We start from the raw sequence: 24,611 nt of genomic DNA on the forward strand, positions 1-24,611 counted from the left end.
CGTGTTAACTGTTGAAATGACTGTAAAAAAAATCCATCCAAACCGCATCCATTTAATGCCCAAAATGAAAAGTGCATTTGAAATGTAATAAAGGCTAGAAAACAAATAAACTAAAAAATACCCCACTGCACAAGGGAAGCAAACACTAAGAAAAAAGTCACAAATGAAAAATGCAGCTTGAGTAATGTTTTACAGGTTCATAGGTGTTTACTAGGCTAAGGACCACAAGGGCCTTTTTAAGTCTAGCCATGCATCCCAAATCTCTGATGAGTTCTGATACCCTTGATAAGTGCAAGCATGGGCCTGGGAGATGAACCATTTACAGGTTACCTGTTTGAATCAGAGACATGGGAGCCAAACCAGGGATGAATTTCTGGTTTCCCATCCAGTTGTCCAAGTTGCACTTGAATTAGATTAGGGAGAAACTCTTCACATGGATGGGGAGCCTGTTCCATAGATGGGGTAGTTTCTGGGATACATACCCATCTCTCCAGCAGGTACTACTTGCATCACAGGCAAGGTTTAAGTCTCTAGAACAGGTAATTCTGGTACTGCTTGTTTTGTGAATATGCAGGAGGTCCATCAAAGTGGGGTCTGACAATGCCCTGTATGTCAGGCATAGATCTCCCCTCAAAAGCCTGTAGGAGACAGAATAAAGGAATGTAAAATCAAGGGCTGCGGAGGGCAAATAACCAATTATTGTTTATCTATTTTTTCCCCATTAACCTCTGTCAAAATCTCTAACATGGTTTCCCCCTTTTGCATTACATATATTGTCCTTTGTTACAGGCCCTGTTACTCTGAAGGCTTCACCAGCACCAAAGCATTATGACCTCTCTTAGCAGGTTTGGCTAGAGTCAGTGTTGCACCTTCTTTACTTCGTTATACAGTGTATTATTTCTTCCTTTGACTTAATACCTCTCTCATTCTAGTATAATTTGCCCTTGGCCATCTCTAATACCCACCTACCTCCACGCTCTGAATAGTACAACTACCCCTTCCTTGCCCAGATCTCTCCTTTACTTCCTCAGTTTCTGGTACAGGTGCAGGTCTCTAATATAAAACATTAAGCCTAGAGGGATCTTCCTGGTAACCATTAACAAGTCTCTCAAGTGCTCCACAACCAATCACTTCCCTCCTGAAAGTCTAAGGCGCCTAAGAGAGTGTACAAGAAATACTTGTCACTTAATCCATTCACTTTTGGTTTAGAAAAGCATACACAAGAAGTCAGCAAAGTACAGCTGTATAAGTTAGACATACCCATAACAGCAGATGTTCAAATTTCTAATTGCTGCAGGAGCCCTTTAGGCATACAATATATGGGTTGTTTCCCCTCTAGGAAACAAACAGCCAGGTTTCAAAAGCATGGGCTGCCCTGCAGTCCTTCAGTTTGACTGCTGATTGGCTTAATCCCAAAAAGGGAAATCAGAAGTTGGAATGAAGATTTCTTCTGAACATTCTTGTCCATACAAGAGCAGCCTATCAGCCTTGAAATCAAACACTAAAATAAAGTAGAAAGAAGCATAACCCTACTTTATATCAAAGTATATATGAGAGTAGGGGGATGAAGGGTGGGTATCACTATTGAAGCAGTAAGGAATTTAAGCATTTACAGTTACCAGTAAGTGCAATTTACACATCTGTACCATGTTCACCATTCCCACAGCTGCAGTAGCCCTTACACTATATGGTTGATTAGAGAAGCCTAAGGGTGGCTGCGGTGGTGCAACGGTTGGTGTTGCTGCCTCACAGCAAGAGGCTCACTTGTTCAATTTTTGGCTGGGGTGCCTTCTGTGCAGAGTATGCATGTCCTCCCTCTGGTTATGTGGGTTTCCTCCTGCTGCTCCATTTTCCTCCCACATCCCAGAGACACGCTGTAGGTGGATTGGACACTCTAAACTGGCCCCAAGTGAGTGCGTGTGCACATTCTGTGGAAGTTTAGGAGCTGAGCTAGCAACTTGACACCATAAAAAACTCCACTGCCAATTGCTGTGGACCATTTTTCTGCTATGGCGACCCCTAACCGGGAAAAGCCAAAAGAAGTGAAGCCTATCTAACCTGGGAGTAAGGAAGGACACGACTCCAGGAGCCTGTGGAGAATGGTCCTAGCATGGCTCAACCTGGACCTAGAAAAGTAATCCAGTTTGCAATGCTTTGTAAAATTATGTACAGAGGACAATGCAGCTGCCTCTACAATGCTTCCAGGGTCCATCCTTCTCCAGTATAACACTGAAGACAAGCCTCTAGTAGAATGTGCCTTGATACTGCCTGGAATGGAATGCCAGGGTGGGAACAAAATATTTATGGAGAACCACCACCTAGAAATTTGTCCCTTTTTGCTCCTTGATGAGAAATAAACCTGTGATCAGCTTTTCTAAAGGCTTGGTTCTGTCACAATAGTACTTGAGCTGCCCATGCACATTTGTCTATTGTATGCAAAATCCTCACTTCCTGTTTAAGAAGCTCTGGATAGAAAGCTGGTAGATTGATATATTGATTCAAACTCAACTCTGAAACCACTCTGGGCATGAATGAGATATTTGTTCTTTAACATATAGTATCCCTGTGACAAATTAGATAGGGTTTACCCACCTCAGAAGCTTGCAGCTCAGATACTCTTTCTGCAGATGTCAGAGCAATAAGTACAGTTTTCCAAGTCAAGGACTTTAAATCAGCTTGAGGAGCAAAAAAGTGAATTTCTACATCTCATAGTTGAGATCCCATGGAGGAGCAACCTGTTTATGGGGAGGTCTCAGGTGCAAAACTCCTTTCAGAAATTAACAGAGAAAAGGATCCGTGGACAGACAGCTGAATTGGCCAAAAAAGTAACCTTTAGAGAGGAATAAAGGAGGCCAGAAAAAATTAACAAATATCTGAGCACTAGTGGTACAAAATCCCTGATGGATCCCTGGTTATTAGATAGGCACCAATGAGCAAATTGCTTTAACTTGCCATTTAGGATTGCCTTGCTTCATTTACCATCTGCTGCATGCACTCATGAAATAAATGCCTAAACAGCATTAAAACTGAAACATCCAGGCAGTCAAGTGAAGTTAATTGATACTGGGGTGTAGAACTCCCCTTGTCTTGTGTGAGTAGATCCAATGTGTGAGGAAGATTCTGGCAATTGCCCTTGGCAAATTTCATAAAAACGGGGAACTAATATTGCCTGGGCAAAAAACAGGGTCACCACAATGATTTTTGTGTTTCCTTTGAATCTTCAGAATTACCCTGGACATCGGTGGAAATGAAGGAAATTCAAAAAACATTCCTTTCTAAGAGAATGAAAATGCATCTATACTCCAGGCCTGTAAGGAGTCCTGAAAAAACTTCAGTTGTCGGTTTTGAAAGAAGGTTAACAGATTTATTTGAAGTGTCCCCCACAACTGATCAGTTCCTTGACAATCCCCTCATTCAATTTCTAATCATGAGGGTCTGTCCTTATCCTGGTCAGCTTTTCTGCTACTATATTTTACTCTGACAGAATGTACAGTACTTCGAGGGTTAAGGAATACTGAAAAATAAACTGCCCAACCATCACAGCCAGACTGCATGGGGGGGGGGGGGGGCTTGTACCTACCTACCATTTCTTAAGTTGATGTGCTTTAGTCTGTCGGGAGGCTTCCACAAGCCCTGCACTTTTATCCCTCTGGAAACTACTCAAAGTAAAATCTGACATGTCTGTGGTGACAGACCCGTTTGGGATCTGAGGAGAGGAGACATCCCTAGGTTCAGTTGAAATGTCTCCCAATAAACACTGGAATGTGATACTCCAGAGAAAGCAAATGCTGGGTCCATGTTCTTTAAAAAAAAGTTGCATCTTTCTCAAGTGTAATTATTCTAGGGACATGGGAATCATAGAAGCCATGAACTCTAGGATCCTGAAAAATTCACTTGTATAAATCAGAGACTGGTTTGAGAATCTCAGGAAAAATTCCAGATAGGTATCTCATGTGTTAAAAAGTCTTTGATGAGATGACTCTAAGGCATACCTGAAATAATTCTGAGGCACAAGAGTCCAGGAAAATTTTGTAATAATTTTATGGAAGCCCAGACTGGTCAGAGACATGACCCATGTTAATGGCTCGGCATCTAGATAAAAGGACTCTAGAAAGAAAAACAAGTCACCTAAATAAGGAAAGATTTGAATGTCATTCAGTCTGCAACAGCATATAACTGGGGATGAGTATTTTGTAAACACCCTTGAAACTGTAAAAGCCAAGGGTAATACAGAGAACGATAATGTGCCATACAAGCAGAACCTTAGATCTTTCCTGAAGCCAATGGCTATGGGAATATGGTGGTAGTAATCTTTTAGGTCTAGATTTACCACATAACTCATGGAAGGAAAGGGGTGTTCAGGTTCTGCAAGGTCAACATTTTGAACTTTGGAACTTTCATGTACAGATTTATAAAATGAAAGATCTAGTACTCCTCTTCAAATAGCCTCCTTCTTTGTTACCAGAAAGATTATGGAGTAGAAGCCTTGCCCACTTGACCAAAAGGCACTGTTTAATGACTCCTTGGTTGTGCAAAGACTGAAGAACATGAGGAAAACATTCTGACTTTGGAGAGTGGGGAGGAATTCCCCTAAAATGAAGAATTGCATCTAGTGCCATTTATAACCCTTTTGTACTATTTTTAACACCCATGGTTCTAAAACGGTCTTTGCCAAAGGGAAAGTTGAGCCAGTTTTTAAGAACAAATTTTGAGTGATTAGCTGTGGAGAGGGAACAGCAAAGAGGGGTAAGGAATGTTGTAATGGTAATTTTGCACTGTTGGTTTATCCCTTTAATCTGAAAAGATCCCAACATTTTATTGTTACCTTCCAGACACGTTTTTTTTGTTGGTCAGAAACAGACTAGTTTTAGTTGTCATTTTGTAAGGGAGGCCTATCACATTTTATTGGAGTACATAAAAGATCTCAAATTCACAATCTTTTCATCATATTGTTTGAAAACCTGGGTAGCAAAAGAACCAAACAATAAATCCTTACCCTAAAGCCGAATCCAAGATTTCAGATTTTACTTCATCAGAAAACTTTTGGTTATCTACCCAAATATATATATTCTCTACCCTGTAGCAGTGGTCCTAGACACAGTATCTGCACAATCATTCTCGCACTCTAAAGCTTGATTAAATACCAGCGAAAGGGTTGAAGCACCTTGGTTCAAAAATGAGTTTCTTTTCTGGAGACCGAGAGAAAGCCTATTCCCACACTGTCCATATGACAAAGCATGTGTATCCAAATATATCTCTGGTAATTCAGAATTCTGAAGGCTAAATGGAAGAAAACATTATCTTACCAATGCAGCCTAACATTTTGCCTTCTTTACAACTAGGTAAAGGGTTCATTTTGAAGACCAGTTACAAGTATGAGATATTGAAATGGCAGGTGGGTCAGATCTAAGGTGAGAGATAATGAATTTATTAGCATGAGGTACCTTATAAAATGTATCTGCTTTTTTAGGGACAGACAGCTAGGTATCAGGATGAACACAGGCAGCATTCAGCACATCCTCCAGGGCTGGCACTATAGGACAGATGAGGAATGAGGTACATGCCATTGGTAACATCTCTCTCTCCCCAGTCCAAGTGGAACATGTGTTACCGTAAAACTACATCATTCATCCTGGCAATGGTTTGAATAAAAACATTCCTCCACAGGAGGATAAGAATTAAAGCTTTCCTCACAAATCTGAGTTGGGCTTGGAAAGCTGCAGGAGAAGCCCTCTCTCTGTGGCAGTCAGAATCACTAGACCCTCCTTTCTCATTAACAACTTTACAAGGTATGCTAAGTAATGCCTGTCTAGACAAGGCAAGAACTCATTTTTAATAACTTTGTCAGAACAATTGTTTTTTCTTAAAAGGAGTTCCAGCAAAAGAGAACATGGAGGGATGTATGCCAGGTATAATGTTCTCTTGCCACGGTTACCCTGAGAAGAATCTCCCAGACCTACAGAAGATGGCTCTCACATGCCTATATCAGACACTGGAACAGACAAAGGTGTCTATTCATGCTGGTTGAAGGGACTACAACAGAGAAAGCCAGAGATAAAAGGGAGTGGACTGTGGAACAACTGATGGCCACTGCAGGCTCACCCACCATCAGCTGAGGCATAGGAGTCCATGACAATAACAAAGCCCTCAAGTGATTTTTTCTTTCAAGGTACTGTAGGAGAAGACCCTGCCAAACCGCAAACCGGAGTAGGTATCCATGCCGTAACCCCATATGACAGTAAGCATAGCTGAAGCAAGTTGGTCAAAAGGTAAGTTGCCACAAAGTATTCAAAAGCAGCACATTTCTACACAATTTCCCAAACTACCCTAATTTTGAAAAAAGTAAAAGTAGAACAAAATTCACCTCAGTACTGTTCAAAACACACACTGACAAATCAATACGGCAAGTAGTGCAATGTATATGTTCACTTTGTGACAACCTAACAATCCTGCCCATTCCTCCCTAAATGTTTGTCCCCCACAAAATTTAACGTGTACACAAGTGGTACATAATGTATTTGGGGATAATTTTGTTAACACTAGTAGATAAAAACAGTGGTCCCTGACAGGAAACATCAGGGACTGAAAAAATACTGTACTTCTTAAAAAAAGAAATAGTGATTTTAGTCAAAAAAATGATTAAATTTTACTTTTCTAAAAAGACAATTTCTGAGTGAAGGGGTTCCCCAATACGGACTTATCTGGTAAAAATGAAGCTCTTAGCCAATTGCTGCTCCTGTGAAACCTGAAAGATTCTTGAAACTGAAGTACAGGCCAACTCTAAGGGACTCTGGCTAACAAAGTTTGCAGATGACTGCAAACTGGGAGCCATTATTGAATCCCCGAATGATGTGGATACTAAGGGTCTTACAGAAATAGATGCTTTGTGCCAAAGTCATGGGCTCAAACCCAATGCCAAGAAATGTATAGTTATTCCCTTTGGGAAAAAACATGTACCCGTGAATTACCACATAGGTGGCAGTACACTAAAGACCGAAAGTGTGATGAGACTTGGGGATGCAGGTGGACAGTGGTCTCACCTTCGATAACCACATTACCACAGTCAGGAAATCTTTCTATGTGGCACACCTCATCACTAAGGGCTTTTCATCCAGGAAAAAAAGAGATCATTGTCCCACTGTACTCATCCCTCATTAGACCCATTATAGAATACAATGTCCAGTTTGGTATGTACCTCTCAAGACATCTGCAACAACTGGAAAGGCCGCAGAAATACCTCACTAAAAGAATCACAGGCCTAAAGCAGATGCCCTACGCTGACTGCCTTAAACTCCAGCTATTCTCTTGTCGCATACAGTCTACTCAGAGGCTATCTCTGCTCATCATACAAGGCCATGTCAAACCCACAGCTTTTGGACATGCCACACTTAGAAATCCCAATCCCTCAGAGCCACATGTTCCAGGGATCTAAACCTTGTCATCACAATAAACAAAACATGCTGGAAGGATAGATTCCTGACCCAGAGACTCCCCAGACTCTGGAATAGACTGCCCATACACGACAAGCAGAGCGCCTCTATGGCCCTCTTCAAAAGGAACTTTGACGATTGGATGGGAGAAAAGAAATTCACCCCGGGGATCACAGTCGCCCTGCTAAACAGGGGTCCAGGGAAGTAAATAGTGTGGGAATAAATAGCCAATGAATTTTTATGGCTAGGCTTGTATAGGCCCTAGGGCCAATAGCCTAGTACCAATCTATGAACCTAAGAAAGTACTGAACAATGCTTCACTGACTGACTTTCTTGGGATTAGCCATTCAGAAGTCAGAGTTAAGGGGTGTGTGTGTGTGTGTGGTCAGACCATTTTGAAAACGTCTTTCCCAGGCAGGAAACATCCCATATAGCCTAAAGGCTACTGCAGCAGCGGGAATGAGGAACATGTAGTACCTATAATGAGGGATAACTCCTATAACATTAACAAGCTACAGAGAACACGCTATGAGAAATTCTATAAGTGCATTCTAATCATACAACTTTCATCTTAGTAGAACAGTAACCCTTGACATATTTGGTCTTCAAAGGGGCATTCATTTTAAAATGAGGCCATCAAGTATTGATACAATGCAGGAAATTGAAATTTTTGTCCTGCATAGAACTTCAATATATTAGACATTTAGACACTTGTTAGAGTAACCTAAACCATACAGGTTATATATCCAGCAGCCAGTTTACAAAACTTTAGGATACCTTCCACGCGCCCAAACTGCCATTCATTTGAACAGTGTCAAATAAAAGGAAGATAGGGTGCCTAAAAGCTTTAGAGTTTTTCTTGCAGTCAAAGAGCTTCAAGCTGTGTGGGCTTCTTGGAACTGAATCCACTACAAATCATTTCAAGGTAGGGCAGATAAGTTTCCTTTTGGGGGAACCTTCCATTGTATTACTTCTCTGCAAAACTATTACTTTTATACTTTGATTTTATTTTTATGGGACTGTCACAGTCGTGCAGTGATATTTACTAACGAGCGGATTAGTTGTCAGGGAGTATTCACAAGCAACACACTTCCAAAGTCCTTTAACTTCAAAAAGTAAAAATAGAACAATTCCCATCAGTTCTGTTCAAAACACTCGAACACTAACAGAAATCAATGACAGGTAGTGTAATGTAAGGGTCTATATTATACTCTCGAAAGCAGACAATGTCGAATCTGTCATTGTCTGTACGAGAATATCGAATGCTCAATCTCTAGCGTGTAAATGGAAATCTCCGTAAGGGGAGATTTCCGTATACTGCAATGTAGTGAGGTCTCTGAGTTGGTATATTTAAGTAGCAGGGGCTGTAGGGGGGGGCTTGCCCCCCTGCTTAAACCAGTTAGGGTAAAAATTTAGTTTAGATTTTTTTTTCATTTTCAAAGTTACGGAACTTCGACAATATGGTGTCGACCATATTGTATTCGATGTTCCGTAACTTCGATGTTATAACAGACCCTAATGTAAATGGTTACTCTGACAACGTAAGAAATCCTGCCCATTCCTCCATAAACATTTCTGTCCCACAAAATTCAAAGTTTACACAAACTCTACAATTTTTCACAAAATCAGCCTCAAATACATTAACACTAGTAGGTAAAAATAGCAGTCCCTAACAGGAAACAGATTTTGAAAATGAAAGATCTAGTAATGGTCCTTAAGAGGCCTTCTTTGGTGCCATAAACATTATGGAGTAGAAAAGTCTTGCCCCTTGACTTAAAGGCACTGTTCTACAACTCTTTCCTTGGGAAAACCTTCCATTGCATTACTTTTCTGTAAAAGTATTACTTTTATACTAGAATTTTTTATAGGACTGTCATGGTTATGAAATATTTACTACTGTAGTCCTTTTCTGGAAATTGTGTAAAAATTTATTTTTCAATGTTATATTCTATATTTGCATGTAGAATTAGTTGTGTGTGGGTAGTTTGGTGCTTTTCATGAGTCCTGAAAACATACCTCTCAACCACTTAACACAAGAAATCTGGACAAAGTCTAAAATAATGGGGGGACAAAGGCTGAAAAATATGGAGATTATAAATATTCCTCTTGTAGACTTAGAAAGTTGCTAGAACAGCATTTCCCTTAGCATGAACTTTGAGGGAAATAAAGTCTGAAACTCAAAATGTATGACAGTTATTTCAATCCTCAATTTTTTGTTAAAAAAGCAAAAAAATTATGAGGAATACGCCAAAAATACAAGGCAAAAATCTGGACAATTGAAAGGTATGTCTAAAAACCTTTTTTCCTCAGAGCCTAAAATACTTTATCAGATAGTTAAGAGTCATTTAATATATGCTTTCCAATTGCTTTGTCTCACTCATGTTTCTTACCTCCCCCATTTGAAGGAAGAAAGTTGTTAGGAGTCTTTGGGTGTCTGCCTTCACAGCAGAATGACTCTGACTCCTAAGACCATCCCATCATCATCTGTTCCTCTCTGGTGTACTCCTTCAAACCATTATGGACCAGGACAAAGGAACATCATCTGCGGCTGCAGGTGTTGCCCTCTCTGGGCAGGAGAACCACCGATGTCAATCAAAGGGAATGAGCAAGTGAATGTTCACCACTTATCCAATGGCAAGGTGCTCGATTCCTAGGCTAGCCATCCTGTCTTGGGTTGATCTAGTTCTAGAGAATTTCCCCACATAGAAAAAGCAACATTTTTTAAATTTTAAGTATGAACATGGAATATTTGCTGGGATTTGCAAAGAGATTGCTCTATTTTTAATTTAAATCCTACTTCGTCTCTTCATTCTTACAGAAAAGGAAAAAAAGATTTCCCTCAGTCTGACAATGAATTCCAGTCTGAAGACCAGGGATTGGGGGGGGGTGCAATTCTTTGGGTAATTCTCATGGCAAAGGTTGTCAATCAGATGAAAGCTTTTCTCAGATTTACCTCCAGAATTATCTTTTCCGAACTATATTAATAAAATGAGAGGTCTATTTCAGTGGGAACACAATGAAGTCCCCATCTTCTAGCAAAGTACTATGATTTGCTGCAGCTGGATTTTCCTCAGACTGCAGCAATTCCTCCCGTGTTGCTTGCATTTGGATATGTTCTCAATTGTTTTATACCTGATGACATCCTGCTTCCCAAATACCTGACTTGTATAAAGTACTTAAAATTCCTGTTCTCCAAATCCATATCAAATCCTGTAATATTTTTACCAGATTTTCTACTGCTGAACAGTGATTTGGGAGAAGTGTATTCTGCTACCTTAACTTTAATGATTTTGAATCATCAGGCTCACATGTTAAAATATTTCTCATCTCTTGAGACGGCAAGAAAGTTAACCATTAATATTCCTCCTCCTGAGATTCAAGTTTCTTTAAACTCCTTAACTATGTCTATCATGTAGCCAAGCATGTTTTAAAGTGTTTTTATTATTTTGCTAATGCTGTTTCCAGAGCTGCTGCTACTACCAATTTCAGCTATAAAAGATCTGCTTGCTTACATTCTCAAAACCTACAAGATGTTAAAACAGACATTTTGAATTCTCTCCTGGGCAAATCTGTTATTTTGACAATCTGCTGAGATACTTAAACTGATGATAGAAGGAAATTGATTCAAGTGCTCACACATTTTTCAACCCTCCCTTTCAAAGTTTAAGTTTCTTTCATTTAGATGATGCTTTTCTGATAGAGTAAACAGTCTCAGATGAAGTAAGCAATATTTCAAATAGCTCTGGCAAAGGGAATCAAAGAAAAAAGTGGGAGCCTCCCAAAAACAAGGACAGTCCAACAAGTCGAAAGGACTATTTGCCTCTTTCCTTTTCCTACTTTGGCAATCCTTCAAATCACTCCCTCAAGCTAGGACTCCATCTTCCACAGTGATAGATTTATCTCAAATAAGCTGGTTTTGAAAACAGGTGTACAGATGGCAAAGGGAATCCTCTCCTCATCCTGAAAACCAGAAATTGCCATTTCTTCCTATTCTAGAGCAAATGTTCTCAGTGGTTGACAGACAAAGGTTTTTCAAGGAGTTTTCTGAAATCAATTGGAGGCAACTTGGAGATCATTCCCAGACCTCTCCTTTCTCAATTATTTGTCAAGACATACAAATTCAAAATGCAAACTGTTCACACCCAGTTACTTCTCATATACCCTTTTCCAGCTTCATGGTAACATTAGACCTAAAATATGCTTAGCACATTCAAATTTGTAAAGAATTCAGACATTTAAGATGTTCTGGGTCATATTGCCATTTGGTCTGTCCACTGAGTCAAGGGTATTTACAAAGTGCCTGGCCCCAGCAATTGGTCACTGCAGGCAGACCACAAGGCATTCACATATTTGGATGATCTTATTTGAAGAAACTTTTTCCAGTTGTCAGGACTCTTACATGGATCTTGAAAATCCTGCAAATTCTGGGATTTTTCAAACATACTTGCAGAAATCTCCTCTAATCCCTTCCCGGTCTATTTTTTTCTGAGAAGTCTCCCAAATCAATCCCTAGGAAGTGCTTTTCTTACACTGGAATAAGGAAATCTTACTGGACTTCTCCCAGCCAGTCTTAGGCCACCTTTCAGGGAATCATCAGTCTTTTGGGTTTCATGGCCATTACAATTCTCATGAATCTCTTATCTAGACTTCACATAAAAATTCGGTGTTGCATCAGATCAGTCTGGATCCAACATCTCCTATCTTTTCATCTCTCAGTTCTGGGATTTTTGGGAATTACTTTGTTGGGTGGACCAGTTATCCCCCAATTCCATGTCTTCCTTCTTCTTTTGGTCTCTCTCCCAGTCTGTCACAACAGATATGTCAAACTTTGCTTGGGGAACAATTTCAAAAGGGCTGAAAGTGCAAGGTCTGTGAAATTCGAAGAACAGACAAGAAACATCAGTATGAGAGATATCGGTAGTTATTACAGATTTGTTTGCCTGGTAGGTAGCAGTTCAGCTCAGTCTGACTCTTCTGGTCTCAAATTCTAAAAGTACAATCTTGTAGCAGACAAGCTAAGCAGAACTAGAACAGACACTCTCTAATGGAAATTACACAAAGGGGCCTTCCAGTAATGGATTGAGCTGTGGAAACTCCACAAATAGGTCCATTTGCCTCATTTCAAAGCAGGATTCCTTACAAGCAGGCCTAAAACACAGATGGCCTTTTCATTCCCCGGATAGGTATGTCCCATGTGCCTTTCCATTCTTTTCATGGACTCCGTGGGTTCAACAGATCCAGGAAGACTCTCCAAAGATAGTGGCTCATCCTTCAACTGCCCAAGGGAAATTACCATAAGTTTCCCCACAGACTGATTTACTCACACAAGACATAGGTTGTTTGATGCACCCCAACCTTGAAAAACTTCATCGGTAGGTACTATGCTATTGGCCCAAGGGCCTAGGTAAGCTTAGCCAACAATGTTCCTTGGCTTACACCACCCAAGAAAGTTAATTTCCTGTGCCTCTGTCGAACAGAGCCACAGAAGTGATCCCCGGGGTGCATTTCCTATTTTCCATCCACTCAAGATTCTTCTTGAAGAGTGCTAATGAGGAACTTTGCTTGACATAGATGGGTAGCTTGTTCCAGAGTATAGGAAGTCTTTGGGACAGGAAATATATCCCTCCAGCATGTCCTATTAATTGTGGTGACAAGGTTTAGGTCCCAAGAGCGTGTAGCTCGGAGGGATTGGGATTTCTTGAGTTGTAGCATATCCAACAGCTCTGGGTTTAACATAGCTTTACATGTCAGGCAGAGATCTCCTCGGAGTAGGCGAGATGCTACAGAGTAAAGCTGGAGATTTTTGAGATGGTCAGTGTAGGGCATCTGTTTAAGGCCAGTAATCCTCTGTGAGGTACTTCTGTGACCTTTTCAGCTGCTGCAGATGTCTTGTGAGGTACATTCCAAAAGGGGTGTTGTACTCTATAATGGGTACAATGAGTGCCGGGTAGAGGGGAACAATGACATCTTTTTTCCTGGATGAGAACCCTTGTGTGCCACATGGAAGGATTTCCTGACTACTGTGGCAATGTGATTATCAAAAGCAGACACTACTGTCCACCTGGGTCCCAAGGTCTCATCACACATTCAGCATTAAGTAGACTGCCGTTTATGTGGCAGTTCATGGGTACAGAGTTTTTATCAAAGGGGATGACAATGCACTTTCTGGCAATGAGCTTGAGGCCATGCCTCTGACACCAGGCATCTGTCTCAGTGAGGCCCTTCTGTAGGATGTACACATCATTTGGGGACTCTACTATGGCTCCTAGTTTGCAGTCATCTGTGAACTTTGCTAGCCAGAGGCCTTCTGTGTTAGCCTGTACTTCAGAGAAGTAGATACCAAACAGATGTCGTCCCAGGACTGAACCCTGTGGTACTCCACTTGTCACTGGTCTGAAGTTGGATTTTGAGTCTGCTACTTTCACAGTGTGGGTTCTGCCAGTGAGCCAGTTGGCAACTCATCTTGTGACACAGGGATTTATACCTAGTTTAGTGAGTTTAGCTATAATTCCAGAATGGGGGATGGTATTGAAAGCTTTGGCGAGGTCAAGATAGGCAATGTTTAACCACCTTACCCTCGTCTACAGCTTTGGTGACTACCTCAAAGAAGTCTATCAGGTTCAGAAGACATGATCTGCCTTTCACAAACCCGAACTGGGTGGGGTCAAGAGTTTGGAGGTTACCAATTTATTTAGGAGTTCCATGATTATACGTTCCATGGCCTTGCAGACCAGGCTAATAGGGCAATAGGTCCCAGGATCAGTGGTGGCTCCCCCTTTGTGGAGTGGGATAACTGCTGCTGTGCACCATTCAGTGGGCACAAAGCCTGATGTGAGACTATGACTAAACAACATCTGCCTGGATGATAGAGTTTTGATACCTTTTAATCACCTTTTTTTCTGAGGCTATGCAACAGCTACTAAAGATGCAAAATAATTGCTACTTGGAATTCCTACATCTGTAAATGAAAAAAATGTTCTAGTTGGTACTGTTCTAAGAACCAGGACCCTATATAGAACCAGCTGCCTCTGGTTCTTGATTTCGGGGAGGAGTTTTTCTAGTCTAACTTATCGCCACCCCCAAGGTTCCTTCATCCATTTCTGCTTGTAGGTATTAGATCTCTCCACCTTTCGTCCTGACCTCAGTTCAGGCAGTTTTTGAAAGGGGTTTTACACATCTATTCTTTGAGAAAAACAGGTGGCTCCTCCTTGGGATCTTAATTTTGTGCTTCAGAATTGACACTTCCATTTGAACCAGCTCATCAGGCTGGTTTGAAGTTCTTAGCATGGAAAACTGTGCTACATTGTTTTGCTCTGGCATCTTCTAGAAGAGTATCCCACAGTTGCACACTCTTATGGTAAAGTCAACCCTACTACATCTTCCATAAGGACATGGTCTCTTCTTGACAACTAGTCCTTTTATGCCTAACGTGGTTCCAGAGTTTCATTTAAGCCAGACTATTGAACCCCCCCCCCCCCCGTATTCTTCCCAGAACCGAAAAACAAAAAAGAATATGACATACTCTGGATGTCTACAGGCAGTTCAGGTAATACTTGGACAGAACTAAATCCTTCAGGAAACTTGATCAGCTGTGTCTCCTATGAGGCCAAGAAAAATAGACTACTGACAAAGTACACAATTATAAGATGGTTGTCTGCTTTTTTGTCATGTCCACATAACGGGTCACTTCCAGGCAGGGTTATGGCTCTACAGGATTTGGTGTCATTTGTTGGTTTTTGGACAGGGGTGGACTCATTCTACAGCTAGCAACTTGGTCCTCTATACATACTTTCAAAAAGCATTACAAAGTGTGTTCCATTTCCAGGTCCAGAACAGGCTTTAACAGGGACCATTCTCCATAGGTTCCTGGATGCTTGAAGTCGTTTCTCCCCCTATACATTAATAAGCTATAGTAATCTACCAATATAGCTTAGGCTACTGCACCAGTGATCTGATTGTTAAACACAGTATAGTTGGTACTTGTAAATTTAGCATAACAGCAGATGTTCTGAGAGATCACCACTGCAGTAGGCGTCCCCTTCAGTCCAGCCCCCTTACTTTTTTGTACATTTCACAAGGAAATCTTTTTGGTAGTCCATGGTTTCGGTTGACCGAGTTAGTACATTCTCCTGTCCTTCAGTTCAGGTTGACAAATACTTATTTACCCACTAGTGAGTGGGATTGTCAAAGGTCATTTTCTTACTCAAATCAGAGGATACAAAACTAAACACCAAATATGAATCCCATCTATCGTAACTAAAACTAAGGCTCACAGTACTGCAGGCATTTTTTAATCAAACTTAGACAGCATAATGAAATATGACAAAAAAATGAAGAACAAATATGGAAGTCTAGAGATTCTCTTACAGTTGGTAACCTTAAACTAGTCCATTGCATTTGAGTTTGGACAATGGCACCAAATGACATGTGCTGTTTAAAAGGTAAAATGCTAATACTGCAATGCTTCCTCAGAATGGCAGAAGACATTCAGAGGTCATATACTAATATACTCACTGTTTACAAACTGTTTTCTGAGCACATATTTCATGACGTTTCCCAAGTGCTCATGCTGTAACACAGCGATGTTGTGCAACTCTTTCCAGGTATATTTGTACAGCTGCTCAGTACTCTGGTCATCTGAAACTGAAAGAAAGTTTTCATGTCAGTCAACGTAAAATACATGAAATTTCTCCAGGAATCATTTGAAAAAAGCAGATATTAATTTAAATGGATACTACTGTGTCAGTGTAATCACCCCCACAACCTATTTGTCTGTATAATTTGGTTAGATTTTATCTACAGCAGAACCATGCTTGCTGTTTAGTGAAGCAGAAGTGTTTGACTTCTCACCCTTACTCTGAAACAGTAATTTACATCCTACTTCATTAATCTCAAACAATTTTCTCTCATTCTGGAGGGGGGGGTCCCCTTATACAGTAAGCTGAAAGAATAAAACAGCTTTGTTTTCTTAGACTATATCCAGGCTGGAAATTATAACTGTAGATGAAATCCTCTTCTGGACAACTAATATCTTATTAAAAAATAATCATACTAGAATATGTAAATATTGACCGACAAAACTACATCAGACTTTCCCTCAGCTAGTACAAACCTTTATGGTTACACACAGATCATCAAGACACCTACTAGATTTAATAATAAAAACAGTAAAGGTACAACTCTAGACTGGTCTCTGACTCTAATTTTACAAACTCTGGAGCCTATTCAAACTAACATAGCAACTATCTTCTGCCATATAAATACCACCCACTAACCTATCTATATTCAAGTAAAAATTAACCATGACCAAAGCTCACTATGCAGACAAAAAAATACAAGGTTTAAAAGACACAAAGCTTGGAAAGAATGGCTTAAACTTAAAACCCCCGGTAACAGTCATTACTCCGGGCCAGTAATCAAGGAGCCTCAGGCCTCACCACTGACACTGGTGAGGGACAGCCACTAGGAACAAAAATGGATACACAGTATTTTCAGCTGCAGCTCTCTGCACCAAGCACAATTTCACTTAAGAGCACACAGGAAGAACACTCCAGAGCTTAGGCTGGACTCTCACCGGGTCCCAAACAAGACTCCACACTGACCACTTTGGAGCTCTATGTCCCTGTTCCAAGTAGCTGACACTTGGATATTTGATTTCATACACGCACACACCTGGGAAAGGCTGGCACAGATTTACCAGCTGTGCCTCCCTGCCCAGACTATAAGGTAATTACACTGCCGCCCACCAGCTATTCTTAGGCTCTTTTACAAAGGTACCCAATTATACAGAGTAAAATTAATACTAATACAAATGGGAGTTTGGACCTATGTGGTAAGGCTTTCAAAAGCAGCCAGAGTATCACTAAAATGAAGGTTTTAAAAGGAGTCTCAGCCACAATGAAAGGTATAGAAATAATTAATAAAATAGAAAAATAAGAATACTGAATATCTAGTTACAAGAGAGTTTCAATCATTGGAGATATAAAAAAAATTTGGATAGATTCACAGAGATGCAGAAAAACATTACTTAACTAATCTCACTATTTTCCTGACGGACTAAAGAATTATTGTTCCCTAGTTAAGTTACTTACTACAGCAAGGCAAGATGAGGTGTGAGGTTGTGTGAGATCTGTGTTTTACAGAACCTGACAGGAAAGATAAGTGTTGTTTTGAGAGTTCCGCCATCTCACTAATACAAAAAAAATAATTTCAGTGCTGGTTATAGAATGATATCACATCTGGTCACCTGACTGTGGTACAATACACACCCAGAGCTTTGCCAGGATCTGTTGCAGCATCTGAAATCTGTAAAACAATTTAAAAAAAAACTTCCACCCTTTCAGGGTAGCAGTTGGTTCATTGCAGTTGGTTCAACCTTAAGGATAATACAGTTGAGATTCCTAGTCTTGGTTTTCCCAGAAAGTTTTGTCACTTGCTGCAATCATACCTGTAAGATAAAATCTTTATGATCTAAACCAACCCATTTAATTTTCAACCTATTTTTCAAAATTAGCTAGACTGAGATTAACATCTTCCCTTCAGAATTCTCTATTAAAACATATACATTTAATCAGTTATAATATTGTCTGACATACATGCATCTCTCCTGTCCAGCAGGACCCACTGTTGATTCATTTTTAACACAAGCAACCTTACAAATAAATGTTTAACACAAGCATCTGTACAAATCAGTGTGATAGTCAAATGACAAAATTCTTTAGAAAACTCCAGCTAGCTATGCTGGCATATGCTACACATGCACTACCTACTCTCCCTTGCACAGATGACACCACCTCATCACATCCCCTATAACCTGGCAACTTTATAGAGAATTACGCAATTATGCAAAAAGCAAGTTAACCTAGATAAAAACATTATAGCCATCTACAACTTCAACAAAATGATCTCAAAAATTTCTGGACATCAATAGATAACCTGTTACATCTGGGCTTAAGTAAGGAGCCCAACCCTTCTCATAATAGCGCTCTACTAGAAATTGCTATTCAAAATCTGCTTCATAGAAAGCATTTCCTCCCTAACTTCACCTGCATCCTGTGCTTCTGGGAGGTTGGCATAATGGTTAAGGTGTTTACCTTACAGATACAATGTGCAGGGTTTGTTTCTCACATGTGGGAAGCTGGCTAGGTTTAAAATGATTATAGCCAGATTATAGCTTATAACGCACACAATTTTTTAATATAGGTTGACATTTTACACAACAAATTCAGTAGCTGACAGTTTGGTTGTTTGGTGTACAGACAACACTTTGTTGTCTATTACAATTTTTATGCAATACTTTTTTAACAGTTTTAAATGTAATGTTTAATATATTTGTATATGAAATCAATTTTGTTTACACAAACATTTACATGGAAATGGTATATGTCTTTAAATAATTTTCTGCTAGCTTGTTTTGTTTAATTAACAATCAATTTAAGCATGTGATTTAGGTATATAGGTAGTGCTTTCACAGTTTGTTTTACTCTGACTTGATAAAGCCTGTTTTACCATCTTTTTGCAGCAGTTGAATTATTGTCTCGTTCTAGGTTTAAAATGACCCACAATGGCAGTTAGACTAGTACTAATCTATAAACCTATTTATTTTAGTCTGGCAGTTGGTGCAGAGGGTTAATGCTGGGAAATGTATTCCTGAGGTACAGGGTTTGATTCCCTCAAATGTCATTTATGGGAGGTTGGCATAATGCTTAAGGCATTTACTTTACAGACAAAAGGTATAGGGTTTGAATTCTCACTAGACTTAAAATGACCCATAAGTGAAGTTAGCTTAGTACTAATCTACAAACCTACCACCCCACACAACATCCAATCCTAGTATTTTAGCAAGCAGCAGGTCAGACCAAAATCAACATGCTCCATACATGCTATCACTTCCCTTACCCCCCAAGCATCTTCAGATGAACCTAATTCACCCTCTATATTCATTGCTAGTTTCCCTTTAGGACCGTCTCTACATTAATGATACAAAATTTACTGCTTAAACTCAAACCTTGCTTCTCCACAGATAACCTCCCACCAGAATACCTCAAAAGATTACTGCTGATGCCACAGCAAACCCAACTTCTATCCTTATCAATAGCAGAATCCTTTGCACCCTCTCTATGGTGATATATTATTCCTCTTCATAAAGGTGGCATCTCTGCTGATGTTTCTAATTTTTTGTCTATTGCAATAATGCCTCAAAAATTTTTCAAAAATATATTCATATGCAAATCCTCCACTATGTTCTACAAGAACGGCTCTTAAAATCCACCCAGTATGTATGGCTTTGACCCAACATAACAGTATTGTCCTATCATTCAATTACACCATAAACAAATATAGGACTCAAAATTTGTTTGCTTCTCATTTCTTGACCTGTCAAAACCTTTGACAGTTTCTCACCCTAGATTCATGCGTAAACTCATCTTGGACTATTCCCTTCTTTATTACTGTACTTCAATAGCTACTTAACTGGCAGGCTTCAGACTGTAAACTGGCAGAATCTCTCCCCCTAGCTGCAGGTCTCTACTTATGTACCCCAAGGCTCTGCTCTTGGACCCCTCCTCCAATATCTTTATCAGTGACTGCAATACCTCCATCTGTCTGGTCTCTTATACAAATTCTCCATATTTCTATGTGCATCTAATAACCTGCCACACCTTCTCCTCATGCAATAAGCTTTTTCCTCAATTCAGAAATGGCTCCATAATACCCAGCTACTACTCAGCCCTAGAAAAACAAAGTTATTTTTCCCCCCAAAACACCTATGCCTGAAGAAGTGAATTTCAAAATCTTTTCACTAAGCAAAAAACAAACTGAAGTAGTCTCCCATAGAAAACTTCTTTAAATTTGACCTGCATGTTCAAAATATCAGACTTATCAAAAATCAGGAATGCTCTTACAGGTATAAAAACCTCCCTAGCACCACTACCAAAGCCACTCTTGCCACCACCTACCTTGGCCATATCTCATTTGATGTACCCATCCTAACCAACCTTCAGGCTACAGTTAAAAATAAGCTGGAAGTTTGCTTGTTTGTTTAATTTAACTGTGGAGGCTGCCCACTAAAGTGTGCTAGCCTGTGTAACTAATTTATCACTGTCTCTGCATTTTCTGTGTGTTTCTACAAAAAAAACAAAAACACAAAAAAATAATCCTTGTTTTCCCGCCTTTCTCGACTAGTTTAGACCAGTATACAGGCATTGCTGTATTCTGGGCTGTGGTGTAGCTCCTGTGTTGTCCATTACCTTACTTGGATAGAAGGAAGTTTCTTTGCTCACCAGTGGGAGTGGGGAGCCTTGAGCAGCATACCTGTCCTTGGGGGAAGTGACCTCAGCACAAGAAGCTGTAGTAATTGGTTGTTTGGGACCATTGCTAGCTCTTTTGTAGTTCACTGCTTAAAATCCGCGTTTGCACGGCTTTATGGTCGCATAGTGCAGCGCCGGTTAAACAAGGTTAAACTTTTTCTGGCTCCGCCAAGTCTGCTCTTCAATTTTTCCCTTAGAACTGTACTACTTACAATCTAAACAGCCTATACTCCATCTGAAAAGCTCAGCACTTGCTCCTAAAGCATTTTTTACACAGGTAAAGCACTCTTAAAAAAAAAAGAAAGTACTTCATTCACCTAAATTCTGTTGAGTTCCCATTTCCCTATAGGTCCTTTCTGACTCAGTTACACAGCAATCTTTTTCACTATTTCTAGCATGTCGAAGGGTCAGTTGCTGGCGTCCTCTCCTGTTCAGCTGCTGAATCTGGGAATCTTGAGGCAATGTTACAATTGCCTCATGTACACAGACAACCCTCTCCTCCTCCCAACAAATACAAATATATGCGAGAGATGCAACTATATAGCCAAACTGGAGGCTGAGCTCTCTCAATTCAGTACTGGCAAGACCAGTCAGGAGGAGAAGGTAACCACGCCCACCACAAACCCAGTCTCACATAGAACTATCACAACTGCAAACCAAACACATAAACACACAAAAACATACTCGGAGGCGCTGATTAAAAATCTACCAAAACAACAGAGGCCTCCAAAGCAGACAACCAAAGCAACAACCACCTCAAGACATAGCACATGCAACACAGTTCACAAAGTCAGTGTGCTAAACAGTCACAGCCCTTAAGGCCAAACAATATGCCAGACACACTTGTAATAGGTGACTCCATAGTCAGACACACTGACGTCCCGCTCACCAGACTGAACAAGGAAAAGGTCACAGTAAGCTGCCTGTCGGGAGCTAGAATCCGCCACATAACACAAGCACTCAGGTCACTCCACAGCAAGTACAAATATGACTCAGTCATTGTACATGCCGGTGTGAAGGACCTGAGACGTACCTCCCTGGACTACATGAAGAGAGACAGAGGAGCTCTCTGATTATGTAGCCCAGGCCGGTATGACCCTGACCCTGAGCAGCATCTTACCCTCACCAAGAATGATGCCACAGTACAAAGACAAAATTATCAGTTTTAACAATTGGCTTAATTACTGGTGTCATTCTAAGGGGATCCAATGTCTGTCTGCTTGGGATGACATGCTTGACAAGCCACGCTGCTTCGCAAGGGATGGCTTGCACCTGTCACCCCTGGGCTTCCGGATATTGGCCAAGGCTCTTGCCACCCCCATAGTGCCTTTTTTAGGCAAGGCTCAAATGACAAACCTACCTCCCTAAAAAACACAAGTGGAAAAAAATAAGGGTAATGCTGCTCAATGCCAGAAGTCTAAACCTCAAGATGCACGCCCTCGAAGCCCTCCTCAGTATGGAGAACATCGATGTCTGTGCAGTGACTGAAACCTGGTTCAAGGCTCCTGAGAGCACCCCAGCACTATCAGGTTTTACCTCATATCATGCTTTCCGGCCCCAAAACTTGGACCGAACCACAAAAGGGGGGGGGGAGTATCCATTTTCAAAGATACCCACACCTCCAGGTTAGTGGCAATGCACAAAGCATCGGAGACTATCCAGGTGCAACTAACCATAGGCAAAACTGCCTTACAGTTTGTAGCATGCTACAGACCACCCTCTCAAACTCAGGAACCCCACACAGCCTTCCTGAAGACACTGGAGAGTATGAATGTCTCTCCAAATACCATCATTTTGGGAGACTTCAACTACCCAAACATAGACTGGGAACATTACTCAAGCCCCAACACCCTAGCCCAAAGGTTCCTAGAATTCATAAACTCAAATGCAATGGAACAACTAGTCACCATTCCCACAAGAGGAGACAATATACTAGACCTGATCATCACAAACATGGGGACAAAATGCTCCACACCGGAAGTATATCCCTCTTTGTTAAGATCAGACCATAAATTAATCTCACTGGAAATCCACATCCCGCCCACCCCCTGCACAAAAGACCACAGTATAGAACTTCTCAAAAGCAAACTTCACACTTCTTAAGACTGAAGTGGCATCCTTCAAGGCCCCTGGGCCAGTGGAAACCACAACCCACACTGCTGAATCCTTTGCAAATGCCTTCTATGGGCACCTTCAAGAATGCATGGATCATGCAATCCCAAATAAAACCAAGACCCATTCCAAAGGCAGGCGCCCGGTCTGGTGGACCCCAGCCATAAACAAACTTTACAACAGGAGGTGGAAGCTACTACATGAGAGAGCAAAATCCCTAAAAGGGAAGGCATCTCTGATCAGTACTAGCAAAAAACTACAATCACTCATAAAATCATCCAAGGCCAACTTTGAGAGAAAAATCACAAAAGACAATCACAAGGCCTTCTTTAGCTATGTTAGAAACCTGGGTGGAAACTCCCAGATATGCTCAGAGTTAGTCCAAAATGACACAAAATACACTGAACCCACTGACATTGCCAACATTCTGGCAAACAGGTTCAGTGCAAATTTCTCCTCCCCCTCCCCCCCAAAAGGAGAAATAACTATCCCAGCAGAGTGTAGCCTCCCAAACATCTCAGATGCCCAGGTGAGAGCCGCCCTCTCTAAAGCAAAAAACACAGCATCAATGGGACCGGATGGTGTCCTGGGCTGTGTGCTACATGAACTCCAAGAGGAACTAAACCCACACATAAGGCTGCTGTTTAATCTTAGCCTTACTACAGGATACGTACCCAAAGAGTGGTGTACGGCAACAGTGGTCCCACTTCACAAAGGTGGTGCTTCTACGGACCCTGGAAATTACCGCCCCATAAGCTTGACGAGCCTGGTCTGCAAAGCTATGGAGAGGATCATTATGGAACTCATAAACAAAGACATTGGGGACCTACAGACATTGGATCCTACCCAATTTGGCTTTGTCAAGGGCAGATCCTGCCTTTTGAACTTGGTCGACTTTTTTGAAACAGTCACTAAGGCCATTGATGAGGGTAAGGCAGTTCACACAGCCTACCCTGACCTTGCAAAAGCCTTTCACACAATACCCCACTCGGGTATCATAGACAAACTCACCAGCTTAAATGTAAGCCCATATGTCACAAGATGGGTTGCAAACTGGCTCAAGGACAGAACCCACAGGGTCAGAGTTGCTGGAGCTATGTCAGACTCTAAGCCAGTCACAAGTGGTGTCCCACAGGGCTCAGTCCTGGGACCCCTCTTGTTCGGCATTTATTTTTCCTAGGTACAGGCAAACATAGGAGGATTGTGGCTGACAAAGTTTGCAGATGACTGCAAACTGGGCGCCATAATTGATACTCCAGCGGACACAAACATCCTTCAGAGAGGCCTCATAGAAACGGATAATTGGTGCCAGAGCCATGGCCTTAAGCTGAACGCCAAAAAATGTATAGTCATACCCTTTGGGAAAAACAAGGTACCGACAAATTACCACATAGGTGGTAATCCATTAAGTACGGAAGAGGTAATCAGGGACCTAGGGACCCAGGTTGACAGTAACCTCTCATTTGACACACACATTGCCAAAGTGGTTAGGAAGACCTTCTATATTGCCCACCTTATCATGAAGGGTTTCACATCTAGATCAAGAGAGGTCATTGTGCCCCTGTACTCTTCTCTTATCAGGCCAATGATTGAGTACAATGCCCCATTTGGGATGTATCTCACCCGACACCTACAGCAGTTGGAAAGACCCCAAAATTTCCTCACCAAGAGGATAAAGGGTCTTAAACATATGTCATATGCTGCCAGACTGAAAAAACTCCAGCTCTATTCAGTTGCATACCGCCTACTCAGAGGTGATCTG

At 41.0% G+C, this 24,611-nt stretch overlaps 1 protein-coding gene across 3 annotated transcripts in view; it reads right to left on the reverse strand.

The window, feature by feature from the left end:
- The window catches only part of LOC122804416, a 419,051-nt gene that overhangs the window by 318,930 nt on the left and 75,510 nt on the right, over window positions 1-24,611 (reverse strand). For all 3 annotated transcript variants that reach the window (XM_044074256.1, XM_044074269.1, XR_006365219.1), the window contains exon 3: window positions 15,945-16,073. In XM_044074256.1, coding sequence (XP_043930191.1) covers window positions 15,945-16,073 — 129 coding nt within the window. The remainder of the gene's footprint in view (window positions 1-15,944; window positions 16,074-24,611) is intronic.

The sequence above is a fragment of the Protopterus annectens genome, chromosome 1.part1 (assembly GCF_019279795.1).
Source record: "Protopterus annectens isolate FY-2018-M chromosome 1.part1, PAN1.0, whole genome shotgun sequence".
Taxonomy (NCBI): domain Eukaryota; kingdom Metazoa; phylum Chordata; order Ceratodontiformes; family Protopteridae; genus Protopterus; species Protopterus annectens.